Source organism: Solea solea, chromosome 2 (assembly GCF_958295425.1).
Source record: "Solea solea chromosome 2, fSolSol10.1, whole genome shotgun sequence".
In the NCBI taxonomy this organism is placed as follows: Eukaryota; Metazoa; Chordata; class Actinopteri; order Pleuronectiformes; family Soleidae; genus Solea; species Solea solea.
In genome coordinates this window covers 879536-898931 of record NC_081135.1, presented here as the reverse complement: position 1 = coordinate 898931, position 19396 = coordinate 879536, and the positions used below count along the sequence as shown (strand labels likewise).

Sequence of the window (19396 nt, the reverse complement as noted above, 5' to 3'; positions counted from 1 at the left end):
ACAGTCGGAAAACGTAGAGTCTGAGTTTACGTGCGGAGGACAAGATAGATTTTTTTGTCTGTGTGACTGCGCCTCTGTAGGTGGCGCTGTAGCTCTCTATAAGCTTGTGTGTGTTGAATCAGTTTATGGGAGAAGAAGTCTGACTAAGTGTATACAGCACATGCAGGACTAATCAGACTATGAATCACATTAACCACGTATCTTAGTCTGACTTTAGTCGGACTAACGTGTTTATGCCACATTAAGTAAACGTAATTATTGTCTTAGTCTGACTAAAGTCAGACTTTTTACATGCATGTAAACGCACCGAGTGACTTATTGATATGAGGCTGGAGGTTCACAGAGGAAACGGGACAAACGATGAAGGTAAAACGCTGTCAGAGTTTGTGAAACTCCGACAGGTTTCAGAGTAAACAACAGCGCCTGTGAACGTATATGTTTAAACTGTTTGATGTGGATTCAGATGCCTCCAGTTGCTCTCCTCCTCCTCCTCCTCCTCCTCCTCCTCCTCCTCGTTCCTCTCTGCGTCCGGGTCAGTCCGCTCTTTGTGTCCGTGTTCTCCAGATGAAGTGATAGTGAAGAGAGTCTGACACCGTGGCCATTTTAAACAAACCTCTCCTGTCTCTGTGTGCGGCTGCGGTTTGACACTAAAGATAACAACGACCAAGGCCCAGACCTAACACACTGGTATCTCTCTGTGTGTGTGTGTGTGTTTTATGCAAAGACCAAGTATGTAAAGAGAGAAGAAGCGGTGTTGTGGTATGAAGGGGACACGTCAGAGACCATCACATGTGTTGACAGATGAGTTAATGGATGACGATGACCACCGAGAGCCAGAGGTTAATGACAGGACCTCTGTGTGTGTGTGTGTCCGTGTCCGTCTGTCCTTTGTGTATTGATAAAAATACAGGCGACAACATAGCGAGGCGTGGCTGTGTGTTTGCATATCTACAGATCAAACTGATGCTGTGTGTGTCTGTGTGTGTGTGTGTGTGTGTGTGTGTGTCTCAGAGTGCTTCCAGGAGAGCGAGCACCTGAAGGAGAGTCTAAAATGCTGCTTGCTGCACTTGTTTGGAGCCATCGTAGCAGGTGATCAGGTAAATGTTTATCTGCCTTAAAGTCCAGTATTTATAATATTTATAATGCAGATATGAATGTTTTTTACATGTTAAAGTTCATAGTTCAGGTTTTATATTAGACGTTGACACAAAGCACAAGAAAAACACCAGGTAAAACTGATTTTAGCCACTTAATATAAGTTTAACTTGGTAAAATCTCCATCAACTAAAGTCTACGATGTCCTCAGAACTTCTTTATGTCTTTATCTCACTGTGAGACACACTTTACAACAGGAAACTGACATTTGTAAACCACTCACTCTCCCACACCAAAGCCCATAGAGAAAATCAGGGATTTTAACGTCTCACACACACAGGAGTTGTTGATCCACTGCTGCCTCCTTCACTCGGTTCACATGTCTTATTTTTTTGATTACGGCTTTTGAAATATTTAATTTCGACTTGCTTCAGTGACACAAAGTGACCACACGAGGCAGCAGTAGACCAGCAGCTCCTGTGTCCCCGCGAGCTTAAATCACTGATTTTCTCTCTGGGCTTTGGTGTGGGAGAGTGAGTGGATTTTATGAGGTTTACCACAGCATGTGCCCTCAGATCACTCACTTCTTATTGTTTTCTCTGTGTGCTCCATCACACCTTTTGTCGCCGGGCAGAAGAACGCCTTGCTCGCCATCTCTCCTGCCACCATGGAGGTGCTGATGCGAGTGCTCGCCGACTGCTCCATGGGAAGCTGCCCCTCCGACGAGGGCGAGGACTGGGACAGCGAGGCCCCCGACAGGAAGGCCCTGCTGACTCTGGGCTGCCTGCGCGAGGTGGTGCAGCGTCTGCTGGCGTCCAGCTCTGACCAGCGGCAGGTGGAAATCGCCTCGGTGCTGGAAAACTACTTTAAGCTGCTCAACTCGGACCCGGCGGCCGTGGTCGCTGCTCGACAGCAGCAGCAGCAGCAGCAGGCTAAGGGGCGAGTGCCGACGCTGGGGCGACACTGGGAGAGTCGCTTTGTGGCGCTGCAAGTGCACATGCTCGGTAGAGTTTAACTTTAAGTTTTTGAATCATTAATTCTGTAGAATGAAGCCGGTGTGTGACTTGTGTTGTTCTGCCTCAGACACGATCAGGGACATGTTCCTGTGCTCAGACAGACCTGTTCTACAAGCCATTTTCCTCAACAGCAACTGTTTCGAGCATCTGACTCGACTGCTGCAGAACAGCAAGGTAACCACACACACACACACACACACCTGTCCTCCACCATTATACCAGTATGACACCACTTTATTCATCCGATAACACAAGAATATTGTGGTTTTTACAGTTTGATGTAGTACTGTGCAGCTTCAGGCTGATTTGAATTATATGAAAAATTCTTACACCACTAAAATATAAATTATAACAATCAAAGTAAAGGTTTACAGGTATTTTCGTGTCACTATGACACAAATAAGTCATATTAACAGCATATTTCTTTCTGTTTATCCTCTTTTATTAAAAATCTTTATGTTTTTATCAGTGTTAGTTTACTGGAGAGCAGATATATAATATAATTGGTCAATCATGTGTTTTATGTTAATATTTGTCTGCTGACATCTAATTCAAAGTCGTTCAAAGTCACATCTAAGTGTGGTCCATTGGTAAAGTCATGTTTAGTTTGGAAAATAGCTTTAAAAGAATCACATAATCAAAACATTGGACAGAATTCATAATAACACCCGAAATCCTGCACATACATTCTGTTGTTGGAAGAAAGTTCATGGTTATTAAATAAATTGAAGGAATTGCTTAAAAAAGCTTGAAAACAAAGTTCAAGAAAGTGGACGCAGGGGAACCGGCTTCCATCTTATTCTTGGTTAAATGTGTGTTTTTCTAGTTAAAATGTATGTTTTTGGTAAAAATAAGGCAAGAGAAATGAAATGAAATGTTATGACCTGCAGTAAAGTGTGGAAAGGAGCTTTTTCCCCCCCCCCGACATTGCATGTTTACCTCTCCACAGCAAGGCTGGATCACCAACATGCCTCCTCACAGTGACCTCTGTGAAGGTCACGGCTTCTAACCGCTCCCCCTGTCCTTCACTGACAACCTGCACCCTCCCTCTCCCTCCCTCTCTCTCTCTCCCCTCCTGTCTCCCCTCTTCTCTCCCCCACATGTTGACACTGTTGCCTGTTGTGTGTGTGTGTGTGTGTGTCAGCTGGTTAACGCGAGGTGCACGGCGGCAGACAAGGACCAGAAAGATTTAACCAACAACAGGTTACTGACAGCAGAGAGGGACACTCAGGTACCGCCGAGATAAAAACACAGACCACGCCCCCTCCCTCCCTCCCCACCGACACTCATCAATCACCTCCCTGCCCCTCCCTCACCCTCTGCTGCTGCCACGCCCCCTTCCCTTCCCTTCCACCTGGAGCTGGAGGCCTCTCCACAGCATCACACATGCTCCTCACACACTCTCACATTCAGACACACGGTGGCGCTGTACTTATGTTATCTTGTAGACGAAGAGATTAGAGAATCGTGGTGTGTTTATAGTCATTTCGATTTTAATGCCTTAAATTGTCTTAAATACATTAAAATAATGCAACAGGTGTTTTGAATATTGCTGTTTTGTAATTTTGAGTTTGTAGGTACTCATTTTGAAAAGTGTGAAAAAGTATTGAATATTAGGCACTTTATCTTAATTTTATGAATTCTACTTCTTTTACACTTTTAAATAACTTTATTTTGAAAAAACTTCAGTTTCCTCTCAATGATCCAGGCTGTCATAAAACTACAAAAATGGCCAACGTGAGTTTCTGATAACTCGCGTGATCCACTCGAGTCAGAAGTCGTAAAAAATAATCTTAATTTCACCAGGAAAATATCCACATTGAGATTATTAACCTCAGGTGGAGGGGCGGAGCCTGGCAGGACGCTGAATTATCGGTTGCTCTTGTTACTTTAAAAGTCTTTTTCTCTGGTCGTGTGAATCGTCGGCGGAGTGAATCGTCCCGTGTGCCACAGAAAGGTCACCTTTCAGACTGCCCTTTGTTCTTCCCACACACACTGAGCCTTTATGAGGTTTAATCTGTGTGTTGATGTGGATTATGTGAACACACACACACATACACACAGACAGACAGCAGTGTGGCCTCAGAGCGGCTGTAACCTGATGCTGCAGCAGCTCTGAAGCCACGCTGCAGCTGCTTTAAGTTTGTTTTCACCAAAACAAAAACTACAGAAGTAGACTTTAATGTGTTTTTGCTGTGGAGAGGCCACGCCCACTCCCCACCCTTCACCCTGCCCTTCATTGTCCTGGTTTTCTGCGGTGTACCCTGGGCTCCACTGGAATGCTCTCACCTTGTCCTGGTGTGTGTGTTCTCACAGAGTTCACTTGGTCTGAGGTGATGATCCGAGTGTTTTGATTGTGTTTGGCCACAGTCCCTCTCCAGCGGGTTCTGACCCACACGGGCTCAGTGATCCAGCATGTGTCGGTCCTGAGCAGGACAGAGTTGCTGAACAGGGATGTGTGTGTTTGTTTGTTTGTGTTATGGGTTGCATGCTCTTCTCTGTGTGAGGATATAAAGAGTCTGTTTGTGTTGATCTGTGTGAGGAGCGGGTGGTTTTTATTTACTTTGACTTGTTTTTGACCAAACCCTAACAGCTTCCTGCTTCAGCTACATCGTCACCCTGGTTTTTTTGTTTGTTTGTTTTACCTGGAGCAGAAAGATGAATTTTAACCTGATGATCTGCAGTAGAAGCTTTGATGTCAGCTTCTCCTGCAGCAGAAACAATGATTTTACTCACATTTTCTAAATGAATCAAACGCAGAGGCATTAAGTTTCCTCCTCCTCCAACTGTGACGCATGTGGCCTTAAATAAGTCTATCATAGCATCATAAACCATGTTCATGAACGTGGCTTTAAATTGTGTGATAACATCCACCTGGAATAACAGGAGATTCACCTTGTTGTTGTCGTGGTTACCAGTATCTCACCGGTCTGATTGTTCTTCAGGTGTTTCAGGGGCGACTTGACTCCCTCGCTGTAGCCACCATCAAAGCCCTGACAGTAGTGATGCACAAATCACCGGCTGCAAAGGTAACAATGGCCATAGATACAACATTTTCAATGTTTATCAATGTTTATACTATGTCTGTAAATACTGAAAATGATGGGGCCTGGAATTAAGCCTTGTGGTACGCCACAAGAACATTTTATCAATGAGAAAAAGGGAAGCGGCCTTTTAAGGAAGAAAAAAAGTCTTTTGATGGGTCAACTAAAGTCGATAGTATCCCATTCCATAGGGCCAAGAATCGAGCCTTGTGGTACACCACAGCGATGGTTTATAGATGAGAGAGGGTTAAAAAAAAATGTTGTTGGAGAAGTTAACCAAGAGTCATTTTTGGTACTGTACTGTAAAAAAAGCTAAATCTTTACCTGAAGGCGATAAGAAAAGGGCCCAGAATCGAGACTTGTGGCACACCACAGCGATGTTTGATAGATGAGAGAAGGAACGTTTTTAAGGAAGAAAAAAAAATTGTTTTGAGGCGTTTGCTAAAGTTAATGTATCGCTTCTGGGGCTGTTCTTGAAAATCTGTTCAACCTTAATCCGAAATTATAACACAGAGAGAAAAATAGGGCCCAGAATCGAACCTTGTGCTACACCATAGCTATGGTTAATCATTTTCACAATTTGAGTTACCGAGAAAAGAATAAGGCCCAGAATTGAGCCTTGCTGTACACTGCAGGTATTAAAAGTATTAGAAGAAACAAGGACTGTACTTTCAAATCTGGTGAATCTCTCCCTGTAGTTTGGACATGTTACCTACACAGATGCCATTAGTATTTATTCAGTCCTGATTTGTGCCACTCCTGCAGGAGGTGTTCAAGGAGAGAATTGGTTACAATCATCTGTATGAAGTGCTCATCTCACTGGGCCAACCATCGCGACACCTTCTCAAAGAACTGATGAACATGGTGAGAAGAACGGTATCTTCAGTGCTTTATTGACTCACAGATACACAATATCTGTTGTTGACTGAATCTTTGTCCATGTGTTTTTGTTGAGGCGGTGGAGGGCGAGCACAGCTCAGTGGGTCTCCTGGGCATAAGTAACGTGGAACCCTTGCTGCTGCTGGTCCAGTGGCTCCCGGAGCTGGACTCTTCGGAGCTGCAGCTTTTCACGGCTGATTGGCTCCGCCGCCTCAGCTGCCTTAATCGCCAGACCCGCGCCACCTGTGTCAACGCCAGCATGGTCATGCAAGCGCTAGCCGCCCTGGAACGCCATGAGCGACTTCATCGAGCTTGTGCCGAGAGCCTGCTGGGGCTGGTCGGCTCACTGGGCTCCCAGTCCTTGAGCGCGAGGGAACTTCTGGGGTTCCTGCGCCTCCTCAGGCCGCCAGAGTCAAGCCAGGCTCATCCCTATGTGGGTCCCGCCCTGAGAGCCCTCCTGACTATGGTACGCAAACAGGGCCTGGAGAGTGCAATGCAGTATTTTGACCTGTCGCCCAGCATGGCCGGCATCGTTGTGCCAACTGTGCAGCGCTGGCCAGGCTCCGCCTTCAGCTTCCTTGCCTGGTTGTCTCTGGATCAGGATCAGTTGGGTCCCCCCAGCAAAGACAAGAGGAAACAGCTCTACAGGTGAGATGACACAACACCTTTATTGACCAAACGTGGTGGCGTTTCTGCCTTCTCAACATGTCTCGCTTTATTTTTACGCTCTCCAGCTTTTTCACCCCGGGAGGAACGGGGTTTGAGGCCTTCATCAGCTCCGCCGGTGTCCTCGTGGTGGCCGTTTGCACTAAGAAGGAGTATGTCACCGTCATGCTGCCCGACTACTGCTTCTGTGACTCTCTCTGGGTGAGTTCCTGACATGGTATGACACATGAAAAAGAGAATAAAAGCAGTTTGGCGTGAGTAGCTCTTGTTTGTGAATGTCTTCCTGCAGCACAGCATCGGTGTCGTTCACGTACCAGGAAAGAGGCCGTTTGGTCAGAGCCTCGTCTACATTTATGTTGATGGACAGCAAAAACTGTCTGCTCCCCTTAAGTATCCCACCATGACAGAGGTGAGACACACTCAATACTGACTGTTTTATTGAGAAAAGAATGGGGCCCAGGGTCGAGCCTTGTGGGACACCAAGGTTGCTGTTTTGTGAAGTGGTTTTGTTTCTTTGACTCGTAGCCATTCACGTTATGCTGCATCGGCTCCGCGGGTCACCGCACCACGACGCCGCCGCCCTCCCAGATTCCCGACCCCCCATTCTCCTCCGCCACCACGCCCACCACTCGCTCCTCGCTGGGCAGCATCCTGTCACCGCAGATGTGGGGCGGGTTGCTGGGCGGGAAACCCGAGTCTGTGACCAAGCTGATCTCGGCGGGGACGCAGGACAGCGAGTGGGGAAGCCCCACGTCGCTGCAGGGGCAGCTGGGAAGCGTCATGGTGTTCCACGAGCCGCTGCAGCCCAACCACGTCAAAGCCATCTGCAGCTCTGGTAAACAGGATGTGACGTAAGAGGAGGACGGACGCGCTTGTCCGTCACCTTCAATCCTCACTCTTCTTCTTTGTCTCTTACTCAGGTCCAAACTGCATCTCTCCGTTAAAAGCCCAGGAGTCGGAACACGGCGACGTTTCGTCCAAACTGCTGCTACACTACTCGCCCAAGGTGATTGGACCGCTGTGGTGTCGGCCCCGCCCCCTCAGGGTCAGCCACATAATCCTTGGTTTCCTGTCGTGGATGAGAGTGAATGAACTGGATCTGTTTCTGTTTGTCTCATCACAGGCCTGTAAGAATCCCATCTGTCTGGATCTGTCTCCCAACAAACTGCACGGACGACTCACTGGAAACAAAGTCGTCAACTGGGACATCAAGGTGGGAGGAGCCTATTATTAATGTCGTATTACATTAATTACAGAATATTGACTTTATATTTGTCTTTTTAGGACATGGTCAACTGTGTGGGCGGCGTCTCCGTGCTCTTCCCCGTCCTGGAGCAGTTGTCCCTGACGACGTCGGATCAGGACCAGCACGGCAGCGATCCCGCTGCGGGGTCAGAGTTCATCACCCCGGACGTTTCCACTCCGGCGGACGGAGACTGGGTCATCCTCCCGTCCAACAGGGCTTCAGGTGCGTCTTCTCCCTCCATCACGTCTTCACCACAACACGGAGCAAAGAGCGGGAGACACGACTGTGTTTGGATGTTGTGTTTCAGAGGCTCGTCTGGAGAAGAACCTGGTGGCCACCTTCCTGTTGGTGCTGAAGCACTTCCTGCAGAGACATCACATCAACCAGGAGAACCTCCTGCACTCACATGGTGTGGCGACACTGGGAGCTCTGCTGCAGAAGGTCTGTGCTTCTGTTTTTAATCCCTAATCCCGTCCAACTTTGTCTGTGAAGCACTTTAAAACGACCACAGTGGACCAAAGGGCTTTCCTCTGTGTCTTTACTCTTGTCTTTGCTCTTTCCGTGTTTACAAGTTTATTCAGTTCACGATTTCAAACCCTGAGTCAACGTCCACATGCAGGGAAAGTCCACAGGGACATGGATTAAAGAAAGTCTACAGTGTCAGAGATGATGTGACAATAGCTGCTCAAAGCAAAGACACCACACCCTGGAATAGAAAATGAACCATGATAGTAATTCATTTCTATAAATAAACGTCTGTAATTGCTGTGTGTGTGTGTGTGTGTGTGTGTAGTTGTGTTCAGGTCAGGTGGACGTGAGCGTGCTGGTGGCCGTGCAGCTGCTGATCGAGCAGGTGACGTACGAGAAGAACACGTCTCTGCTGCAGCAGCTTCACACACATCTGCTCTTCAACTTCAACATCTGGAGCAGAGGAGACTTCCCGCTGCGCATCGGTGAGAGCGCGACAGAACCAGAACCACTTCTGACTCAAAGTTAATACAGTGGTTCCCAAACACTGGGTCAGGGACCCACAGATTTATGTTTAAAATTAGTTGTTTACCAGTTCAAGATGATACGAGATGTAGCTGTAAATTAGTCGCACATTTTATGATTTGTGGTTAGGATTATTAGATTTATATAATATTTATATATTATAGACACATTCTGGTCCCAAGAAGAGCGGGAGAACACAAACAGTTTCAGTTAAAAAGGCTCAAATTTACTTTTAACCTCTTATTTAACGTTGTATCTCAGACAGATGAAGCTGCTGTCTTCTATGTCTAACGTTAGATGTGTGTGTGTGTGTGTGTTTGTTAAAGGTCATATCCAGTACATGTCCACCGTCATCAAAGACAACAGGAAACAGTTCAGGAAAAAATATGGCGTCCAGTTTCTGTTGGACACCATTCGTCTTTATTACGGGTGAGACTCGATATCCCACTGTCCCCACACACACACACACACACACACACACACACAGAGGACATGACCCCGCCGTGTTCTGTCCACTCTGCAGAAAGAACAACAACAAAGAGAGCGACCTGAGCGAGGACGACGTCCGCACCATCCGCGCGTCGCTCTGCGGCCTCGTCAAGTACTACATCAGCAAGGGCATGTCGCAGGAGGAGATGCACAGCATTCTGGGATACATGGCTGCCATCGGAGACGAGGACCAGGTCAGACGTGTCAGATGTGCAGACGCAGGGGTTTTTAATTTGAAGAAATGTGGAGTAGGCCAGGTGTTATTTTCAGCGTGTGACCCACATTATTTGTCATTAAGAGGATGACACACATGCACAGGAAGCTGGAAAACTCATTTCCTCTTCTACTATTGACTTATATTTTGAAAAAGAAAAACAAGTTTGACTCACACCTAATACAGGAAATCTGTTGCCACGTCGCCTCCTGTCTGTCACTGCATGTATCACCTCACACTGCTCATCTATATGTGTATATCACCTTCTGTTCACATATGGTCAATATAATCACGTGATTATCGTCCTCCTCCTCCACAAATCTACAATTTTATGTTTATTAAACATGATTATTTAAAGGGATATTTAAGGGAAAACATATTATAGACCCTTAAGAAAAGACTCACTGAATAAAATCTACATTAACTTAAGTCTACAATGTCTTTATCTCACTGTGAGACTGTGAGACTTTTCCAACAGGAAACGGTTTTAACGAAGCAGGGACACAGGAGCTGCTGGTCTGCTGCTGCCTCGTGTGGTCACTTTGTGTCACTGAAGTAAATCAAAATAAAGGATTTTTAATGCCAAATTTGACAAAATAAGACATTTGAAGTTAGTGATGGAGGCAGCAGTGGATCAACAACTCCTGTGTGTGTGTGTGTGTGTGTGTGATGTTAAAATCACTGGTTTTCTCTATGAGGTTTGGTGTGAGACAGACTGAGACTGAGTAGTGAGTAAATTAACACTTTTTATGTGGTCTGTGTGTGTGTGTGTGTGTGTGTGTGTGTTGCAGCTGTGTGTCCTGCTGGAGTTGCTGCTCAGCCTCTTCCAGAGCAGTCCGGCCCGGGACCAGATCTTCCTGCTCCTCTTTGAGCCCGGAGCGGCCGACTCCTGCTACGCTCTCCTCCTCAACAACAAACACTCGGACCGACTCCGAGAGCTCGTCTTCAAGGTCAGTCAACGACCTCTGACTGACTCACGCTCTGAACTCTGTGACGTCTGTTTAAAGAGCTCTTCAGTCGTCGCATTAACACACACACACACACACACGTGTGGCATGTTTTTCTCCAGCTGTTCGAGCGCATGCTGCGCTGCGACCGCGTCTACGAGAAGAACAAGCAGCGTCTGAGGCTGAGGGAGGCCGGTTACTCCGGGCTGTCGCTGCTCTTCTCTGAGCTCCACATCACACCCACGCTCGTCCGCTGTCTCCTCAACCAGGTCCTCCACACAGGTCAGCCCTCCATCATCATCATCATCATCATCATCATCATGTCCATGTTTGTGGACGTAAAACAGATGCTTGTGTCCTGTTCTGTGGGAACAAAATGATGAGATTCTCACAGTCAAATGTCAAATTCTGCTCGACTTAAAGCTGGTTAATGGTGTTTATGAATAAAACACTATTGGATTAATCACGAATACTACACAAATCTACAATTTTATGTTTATTAACCACCATTACTTTAATTTATGTAAATGACACAAAGTGACCATACGAGGCAGCACTAGACCAGCGGCTCCTGTGTCCCTCCTTCGTTAAAACTCCGATTTTCTCTATGGGCTTTGGTGTGGGAGCGTGAGTGGTTTACAAACATCAGTTTCCTGTACACTTTACGTCCAGCATGTGTTACAATGTGAGTCTGTGTCATTGTTACAGATCACGTGGTGAACTACAAGGACCTGATGTCTCTGGTGCAGCTCACACACCGGGCTGGACCTGCTGTACGACTCATAGTCTGCAAACGGGTGAGAAACCGCTGCTGTGTCCTGAAATACTGACGTGTTAACATGTTTGTAACTGTGTGTGTGTGTGTGTGTGTGTGTGAGAGCAGGTGTACCAGCTGCTTCAGTCTCAGCAGGACGCTGCAGTCCAGATCTCAAAGCAGCAGTGTTGGCAGGACACGCTGATGCGTCTGTACCTGCGTGGTGACGGCTCCGTGCCGCCGCGCTGCTCCGACACCGTCAGCACCTGCAGCCTGGAGCTGAGCCGCGGCAGCAACAACCGCCTGGAGCTGCCGCTGGAGAGGAGGACGCGCGCGGGCAGCGCCGGGCGTCTGGAGGACGACCGGGTCAGCGTCAGCGACACCGTGGACAGCCTGGACAACGGCGACGTCATCTCGCTCCTGGACACGCCCTCTTCCTCCGCGTCCGCCGAGCCGCAGCTCCACGCCAAACCCTGGGTGGTGGGTAAGTCCGGCGGCCTGACACTCGACCTGTCGCACCTGCAGGCGTACGAGGGCGGCGACAGCGGCAGCCAGACGCCCGGGAGCGCGCTCAGCACGCCGTCGCCCGTGGAGGCGTCCAAGCCCTTCCCGGGGATGTCCGGAGATCGGGACGCCGCCAATGAAGACAGTTTCCTCTTCAGTGACAGCATCTCGCTGGGAGAGTCCTTCAACAACGCTGAGGTGACAGTATTTCACAGAATTTCTAAATAAAAGTGTTTGTTTTGATATGGAATGGAATATAATTCACAATAAAAACTGATTTTTTTTAGGTCCCTAAACAAATTTTCCACATTTTCTTAAAGATTTAAGTTAAGTTTTTTTTATGTATATGCTTTAAATAAAATGTATTTGAATTAATTAGAAATTCAAATACATTTAGAATTTTAAATTTTAAATTTTAAAATTTTAACTTGATACAATTTATATCGTGATTTCAAGTCACGGAATGAAAAGAAAACTTCCCAAACACTGGGTGGGGATCCACAGATGGGTCACGGGAGAGTTTTTTGGGTCCCTAAACACATTTTCCAAATTTTCCTAACCTGTATGTTAAGATTTTTTTGTGTATATTTTTTTAATAAAATGAATTTTAATTAATTGCTTTTAAAAAAAAGGGGACATTTTAACTTGATGTTAAGTGGTTTGAAGTTTTATTGCACGCAAATTTGCTCTTGACGCAATTTATATCGTAATTTCAAGTCACGGTATAAAAAGAAAAGTTCCCAAACATTGGGTGGGGACCCACAGATGGGTCACAGGAGAGTTTTTTGGGTCCCTCAGTTCAGATTTTTTTGTGTGTATATGTTTTATATGAATTTATGTGGCCTGAGGTTTCATGTAACGACGGTGACTCTGTGTGGCCCTCTAGAGGACGGAGGAGGAACTGTGCAGTATGCTGCTGGAGATCGTGCTGTGTGTGATGTGGCGCGGCGTGGAAGGGTCCGACGACTCGGCGTGGCTGGAGCGCGGTCAGGTGTTCTCCGCTCTCACCAAACTGGGCACTAGCAACGAGCTGCTGCTCCCCGTCGACCACATCAAACTCAGGTACGCCCCCTGCTGGCCCGAGCGGCCTGTAAAGACGCGCACAGATCTAATCTCCTCTCTCTCTTCTCTTTGGTAAACCTCCAGTCTGATGGAGCGGATGTTGGAGTGCGCGGTGGGCGATAACCGTGAGGCGTCGGCCGCCACGCTGCCCCAGCACACGGAGAACGCGGTGCGGCTGCTGCACATGGTGCAGGACTTCCTGCAGGCCGAGGGCCTGGTGAGTCCGTCACTCTGGACGGAGAAGGTTCTGGAGGAGACGGTGACGCTGATGGACAGCCTCATGGTGTGGTACTCCGCCGGAGACCAGTGGTTCCAGCTGTCGCAGCTCGGACTGAGGCTGCTGCTGGGCTTCATGGCGCAGGAAGACGCTGAGGTGATGTCTCCGCCCTCATCAAAGGGTTCACAAACACGGGATCCTGTGCCCATCTGTGGGTCACAGGAGATCTTTTTTTTATGTACAAATTTGCTCTTGTTAATTTTGTCATGAGAGTTTGCCGTCTTTAAAAACTGGTTCCCAAACACTGGGTTGGGACCCATGGATGGGTCACGGGAGATGTTTTTTGGGTCCCCTAAGCAAATGTTCTGAATCCTCCAGCCTTAACGTTGAGATTTAGAATAAAAATGGATTCTGTTTCTGTTATTTAACAAATCATTTGCTTTTTCATGACAAATATGGCTGTAAATGGCTGTAGATTTGTTCTCGCTCAAATTTGGTTTCCTAACACTGGGTTGGGACCCACAGATGGGTCACTGGAGAATTTATTTGGGTCCCCAAACTAAACTCTTTACCTGTGTCTCAGGTGTGCGCTATGGCAACGGCCAAGCTCAATGGCATCCTGCAGACCAAGGAGGTGTCGAGCCAGGACGAGGCCTGCTACCTGCTGGGGAAGGTGGAGGGAATCCTGCGCCGCTCCATCCAGGAGCAGGCGGAAGAGGACACGTACGCCTTCCTGGTCCCTCTGCTGAGGACGCTGCTGTCCAAAGTCCACCGTCTCCTCTACATGGAGCTGCACCTGCCGCAGCTTCCCGACACCAACGGCAGCCCGTCCTTCTTCGAGGACTTCCAGCTCTACTGCAAGTCGCCCGAGTGGCGCGTCTACCTCGACAAATACGTAAGACCTTCTTCTCCCGGTGGACTCACCGCTGCCGTGACTCGTACTCACTGAGACGTTTCCCCGCAGATAATCCCGTACATGAAGCAGTATGAGATTGAGACGTTCAGTCAGGGACACGAGACTATGGCTCTGTACTGGAAGGAGTGCTACGAGGCGTTCATGGTCAGTCTGCACCGGAGAGAGCGGGAGCGCGGCGAGAGTAAGATACGCTTCCAGGTGAGTTCACTCACTCGAATTTTTTTTTATTTTTGCTTCCACTTCCATAAACAGTGAACTGACGTTGCCTGTAGTCTTTTTAAATAATGAATGAATTCATGCCTCAATTCAGAGTTTTACAAACTTTCTACATGTGGACCAGACACAAATCACAAAATAACATTTTTATGTATGTGATTTAAAACATATACACGTAAATCTTGAGTGAAAGTCATTAAAAATTTGTTTTGGGACCCAAAAAAAAAAATCACCCGTGACCCATCTGTGGGCCCCCGACCCAGTGTTTGAGAACCCCCACCTGAATGATTTAGTTTTTTTTAATCTGTGACATCACTTCCTCCTCCTCCTCCTCCTCCTCCTCCTCGTCAGGAGCACTTTGTGGAGCCCTTCTCTCGCCGAGGACGCCAGGAGAACCTCCGCTACAACAGCATGTTGAAGCAGCATCACTGCCTCAGCGGCGCCATCCTGAGGCAGTGGAAGGCGGCGCGGCGCGGCCTGGTGTGTGAGAGAGGACCGTGGGCCGACAGGTAAGGCTGCGTGTGCGCTCTGAACGTCTGTATTTATAGAAACAAATGAGGTAAACGTGAGCTGTGAGCGCGTGTTTTCTAACAGGCAGCAGGACGAGATGCACTGCAGAGTCTCCAGCGCTGAGAACTTCTCCCGCATGAGACTGAAGCTTGTACGCAACTACAACTTTGACCCTCACAGAGAAGCCAGCGCTCTGAGGGACAACCTGGGTGAGAACACACACACACACACACACACACACACGTCATCCTTTAAAACGTGTGTGTGCAGCTGCATCGACTCCATGTCTGACCATGTTTAAGTGAAACATGATTCATGAAGTTGTTAAAAAAATAATATGTAGTGGAATAATTACATGTGTGGATTTTAAAATACTTTCAGTGTTAAAATTCAAGATTTAAAACAACGTCAATTATATTTGAGGACATTTAAGATTTTTAATCTGAAGAGTTAGAACTCTGCAGGCACTAGGGGGCAGCACATTTAAAGTCCTGCCAAAAACAAAAACTGTTAGAACTCAACTGTACAAGGTCCAGTCCGAACCAAACTTGCTACCTGCAGCACCGCTGTCAACACAGGGATCCACTTCAAATTAAGTTCCGGTCTGAGGCAAACCTGCTGTGATAGACCGCATGTCTCCTCCTCGTGGTCTCAGGTGTTCATCAGCAGCGCGTGAACGCTGAGTCTCTGCTGCTGGAGGCGGTGAAGCAGGTCAAAGTCAGCGACCTGGACGACGACATCCTGGACCTGCCCGAGGACGACCCCGTTGCCGCCGCCGCCAACACGCAGTCAGTCACCCAAACGTCGGCACACGCTCACACAGGCGAACCGCCGGGAACCGTCAGGGTCACACTCTCGTTTTGTCCGTGTGCTGCAGGGCTGAAGCAGAGGAGGTGGGGCAGAAGGAGAAGCTGGTGCTGTTTGAAGACTGTGAGCTGGTGACGGTGGTGGACGTGGTGCCCGGACGCCTGGAGCTCACCACGCAGCACATCTACTTCTACGACAGCAGCCAGGAGAAAGAGGAAGGTGAGATTTCCTCCACACGTCCACCTGATAAAGATTTACAGAAAATAGAATAGAATTCCAAAATCTGCTGTCATTCTCTGTGTCATGTTGCTGAGAATCTGGATTAACTGCCGGATTATTTAAATCTAATCTCGTCACCGTCTCGTTCCAAGGTGTGGGCCACGACTTCAAGTGGCCACTGTCTCAGATCCGGGAGGTGCACCTGCGGCGCTTTAACCTGCGCCGCTCCGCTCTGGAGATCTTCCTCATCGACCAGACCAACTACTTCCTCAACTTCAAGAAAGAGGTGAGAGCGCCACCTGTCCACAAAAGTGAGGAAATGAAAGAAATAAACCTGTTTCTGACGAGTTCTGTGACGTGAAACAGGCGAGGAACAAGGTCTACGGCCGCATGTTGATGCTGCGATCGCTCAATCTGTACGGAACGCGCTCGCCGCAGGAGCTGCTCAAAGCCTCGGGACTCACGCAGGTCAGCAAACTACTTCCTGTGTCAGGGTGTCACTTTTATTGTGGTGAACGGAGCTGACACATTATTCTCCTTCCTCTCAGAAATGGGTGAACCGGGAGATCTCTAACTTTGACTACCTGATGCAGCTGAACACGATCGCGGGCCGGACGTACAACGACCTGGCTCAGTACCCGGTGGTACGTTCTTCTCTGAGAACGCCGCAGCTGTCTCTCTATCAAACGTCCTCACTGACCTTTTTGTCCCTCTGCAGTTTCCCTGGATTTTGTCGGACTACACGTCGGAGGAGCTGGACCTGAGCGACCCGCGCGTCTTCAGAGATCTGTCCAAGCCGGTGGCCGTGCTGAACGAACGCAACGCCAAGGCGGTTCGAGAGAAGTACGTGTGACACTGATAGGAAACGTGTCTGTGGTTTAGATTTGGAATCTAAAGAGTGTGGACGTGTTCTTCAGGTACGAGAGCTTCGAGGACCCGACCGGCACCATCGACCGCTTCCACTACGGCACTCACTACTCCAACGCCGCCGGAGTCATGCACTACCTCATCAGAGTGGAGCCGTTCACCTCCATGCACATCCAGCTGCAGAGTGGACGGTGAGAGGAACACTGTAACCATGGCAACTGATGCTACAGGGGGAGGAGATTTTACAATCTGGAACCATGTACCTGCTCTGACGAGGTTCAGCTGAGCTGATGCTGAAATGTGAAAGAGTCATGATGTCCAACTGTAGATCAGTGAAAGACTTACAAATTCTACTTAAATGTATAAAAAACAGCAGGTACTGCATCACTTATGGAAAGCTTCAAAAAAGTCTTTCGTCTAAAAGTCCTTAACTTTATTTTGAAGGAAACGAGGCAGTTAGAATCACTGAAGGTTGAGTTTAATGGACGCCGGGTTTCTTTGCTGTGGTGTTTTCACCGTGTTAATAAACCTACACTTGTACTTGGTCTGTGTGAGCTGTGTCAGGTGAGGACATGCTGACGCGTGTATGACTCTGAGTGTGTCGTGCCTTGCCTCAGGTTCGACTGCGCCGACCGTCAGTTCCACTCCATCCCAGCGACGTGGCAGACGCTCATGGACAACCCCAACGACGTCAAGGAGCTCATCCCAGAGTTCTTCTACTTCCCCGAGTTCCTCGAGAACCAGAACGGTGAGCTGTTCAAACTCAGAACCTTCTCAAATCAAGTTTGTTGTCTTACTTTTGCTTCTGTCCTCCTGTACCCTCCTCTGTGCTGTGTCCTGTGTCCTCTGTCCTCTGTCCTGTGTCCTGTGTCGTGCAGGTTTTGACCTTGGTCGCCTGCAGATCTCTAAAGAGCGCGTGGACGACGTTGTTTTGCCTAAATGGGCCAAATCCCCCGAGGACTTCATCTACAAGCACCGTAAAGCCCTGGTGAGTCCGGCTGAGATTAAGTGAAGAAGCGTTGCCATTGCGTGGATCTTCATGCCGGATTATAATCCCTGTGTGTGTGTGTGTCACCAACAGGAGTCAGATTACGTGTCCGCTCACCTTCACGAGTGGATCGATCTGATCTTTGGTTTCAAGCAGAGAGGCCCCGCGGCCGTGGAGGCGCTCAACGTCTTCTACTACTGCACATACGAGGGTAAGACGTCCACACACACGTGTCCCCGTCACGGGACAAGGGTCAACGGTCAAGTTCAGGCATCTTTAATGAACTAATGTTGCTATTTTTATTAAATAATTTATTTTAAGTTGTTCTTAGAAAAATAAAAGACCCCTCTTTCATTTTGTTAGTTATTCTTATTATATAAAATAGACTCTTTTATGGTATCTTGTGGTTTAGTATTATTCTTATTAAATAAAATCCACATTTTTACATTTTTATGTTATTATGTCGTTGTATTGCACAATCTTAAATAGCACCCCTTCAAAATAAGAGCCACTGACTTCAGCTTTTTGTTACTACTTCCTGTTTAAACCTTTTGACATAAGACTTATCAGTGATGGGTGTATCGATGTGGTCCTGCAGGTGCAGTGGACCTGGACTCCATCACTGATGAGAAGGAGAGGAAAGCAGTGGAAGGAATGATCAACAACTTTGGACAAACACCGTGTCAGTTACTCAAGGTGCAGACACACTTTATCCACCGTACTGTTTCACTCTGCATGACGTTCTGCAGCTCACGTGGACCTTTCTGTGTCTTCAGGAGCCACATCCAGTGCGTCTGTCCCAGGAGGACGTGGACAAGAGGAAGTCTCAGCTGGACTCGTCTCCTCTCAACATGTTTGAACACCTCAACGACCTCAAGTCCTTCTTTGTCGAGGTTTGATCTCTCTACTGCTCGTGGGAGTGATAAATAAACACGTTCACGTCTTTATCTCACTGTTACACAGACTTTTCCAACAGGAAACTGCTTTACAAACTTCAGAGTGTGACAGTGAGATAAAGACATGAACATGTGAAGATGATTCCAGTTGTTCTTTGTCTTTGTCTCTTGATCCTGACGTTAAACCTGAACTATCCCTTTAAATCCTCCGTCACAGGGCATCAGTGACAGCGTGCCCCTGGTTAAAGCTGTGGTGCCAAAGAATCAGTCACATTCCTTCATCACCCAAGGAAGCCCCGACACCCTGGTGATAATGCTCGTCACTGTTATGATGTCAAATCTGGTGAAAGAGGAGATTTAATCAACGAATGAATGAATGAATGAATGATTGGCGCCTCCAGGTGACGGTGAGTCAGAACTGCTTGGTGGGGACTCATGGGTGGCTGCCTTACAACAAGAACATCTCCAACTACTTCACTTTCATCAAAGACCCCACAGTGTCGCACACAAAGTGAGAACACACACACACACACACACACACACACACACACACACACACACACACGTGTCCAGACTGAACAGCTTCAGTGTAACCACACACACTCTCTCTCATCACGTTAGGACCCAGCGCTTCCTGTCGGGACCCTTCGCCGCCGGCGTGGACGTGACGACCGGTCTGTTTGTGGTCTCCCACGACGGGAAGCTGCTCTTCAGCGGCGGACACTGGGACAACAGTCTGCGCGTCACCTCGCTCGTCAAGGGCAAGACTGTGGGGCAGCACATCCGACACATGGGTGAGGAAACTGCTGCTGCTGCTGCTGCTGCTGCTGCTGCTGCTGCTGCTGTCGCTG

The 19396-nt window shown here is 48.1% G+C and overlaps 1 protein-coding gene across 2 annotated transcripts in view; it reads left to right on the top strand.

Annotated features, from left to right (window-relative positions):
• The window catches only part of nbeal1 (neurobeachin-like 1), a 35819-nt gene that overhangs the window by 12204 nt on the left and 4219 nt on the right, over nt 1-19396 (top strand). The window contains exons 8-49 of one of the 2 annotated variants that reach the window (XM_058615820.1): nt 1012-1097; nt 1730-2099; nt 2179-2285; nt 3256-3342; nt 5057-5140; nt 5921-6019; nt 6111-6682; nt 6769-6901; nt 6990-7109; nt 7226-7535; nt 7621-7706; nt 7824-7913; nt 7985-8168; nt 8254-8387; nt 8740-8899; nt 9266-9368; nt 9463-9622; nt 10434-10592; nt 10712-10871; nt 11298-11386; nt 11473-12045; nt 12734-12909; nt 12994-13282; nt 13710-14021; nt 14091-14240; nt 14610-14767; nt 14853-14977; nt 15424-15556; nt 15646-15794; nt 15947-16080; nt 16161-16262; nt 16343-16438; nt 16513-16637; nt 16712-16852; nt 17279-17409; nt 17540-17649; nt 17743-17860; nt 18248-18345; nt 18426-18542; nt 18763-18852; nt 18947-19056; nt 19167-19339. In XM_058615820.1, coding sequence (XP_058471803.1) covers nt 1012-1097; nt 1730-2099; nt 2179-2285; nt 3256-3342; nt 5057-5140; nt 5921-6019; nt 6111-6682; nt 6769-6901; nt 6990-7109; nt 7226-7535; nt 7621-7706; nt 7824-7913; nt 7985-8168; nt 8254-8387; nt 8740-8899; nt 9266-9368; nt 9463-9622; nt 10434-10592; nt 10712-10871; nt 11298-11386; nt 11473-12045; nt 12734-12909; nt 12994-13282; nt 13710-14021; nt 14091-14240; nt 14610-14767; nt 14853-14977; nt 15424-15556; nt 15646-15794; nt 15947-16080; nt 16161-16262; nt 16343-16438; nt 16513-16637; nt 16712-16852; nt 17279-17409; nt 17540-17649; nt 17743-17860; nt 18248-18345; nt 18426-18542; nt 18763-18852; nt 18947-19056; nt 19167-19339 — 6903 coding nt within the window. The remainder of the gene's footprint in view (nt 1-1011; nt 1098-1729; nt 2100-2178; nt 2286-3255; nt 3343-5056; nt 5141-5920; nt 6020-6110; nt 6683-6768; nt 6902-6989; nt 7110-7225; nt 7536-7620; nt 7707-7823; nt 7914-7984; nt 8169-8253; nt 8388-8739; nt 8900-9265; nt 9369-9462; nt 9623-10433; nt 10593-10711; nt 10872-11297; nt 11387-11472; nt 12046-12733; nt 12910-12993; nt 13283-13709; nt 14022-14090; nt 14241-14609; nt 14768-14852; nt 14978-15423; nt 15557-15645; nt 15795-15946; nt 16081-16160; nt 16263-16342; nt 16439-16512; nt 16638-16711; nt 16853-17278; nt 17410-17539; nt 17650-17742; nt 17861-18247; nt 18346-18425; nt 18543-18762; nt 18853-18946; nt 19057-19166; nt 19340-19396) is intronic. The other variant, XM_058615827.1, reaches the window with a different exon arrangement.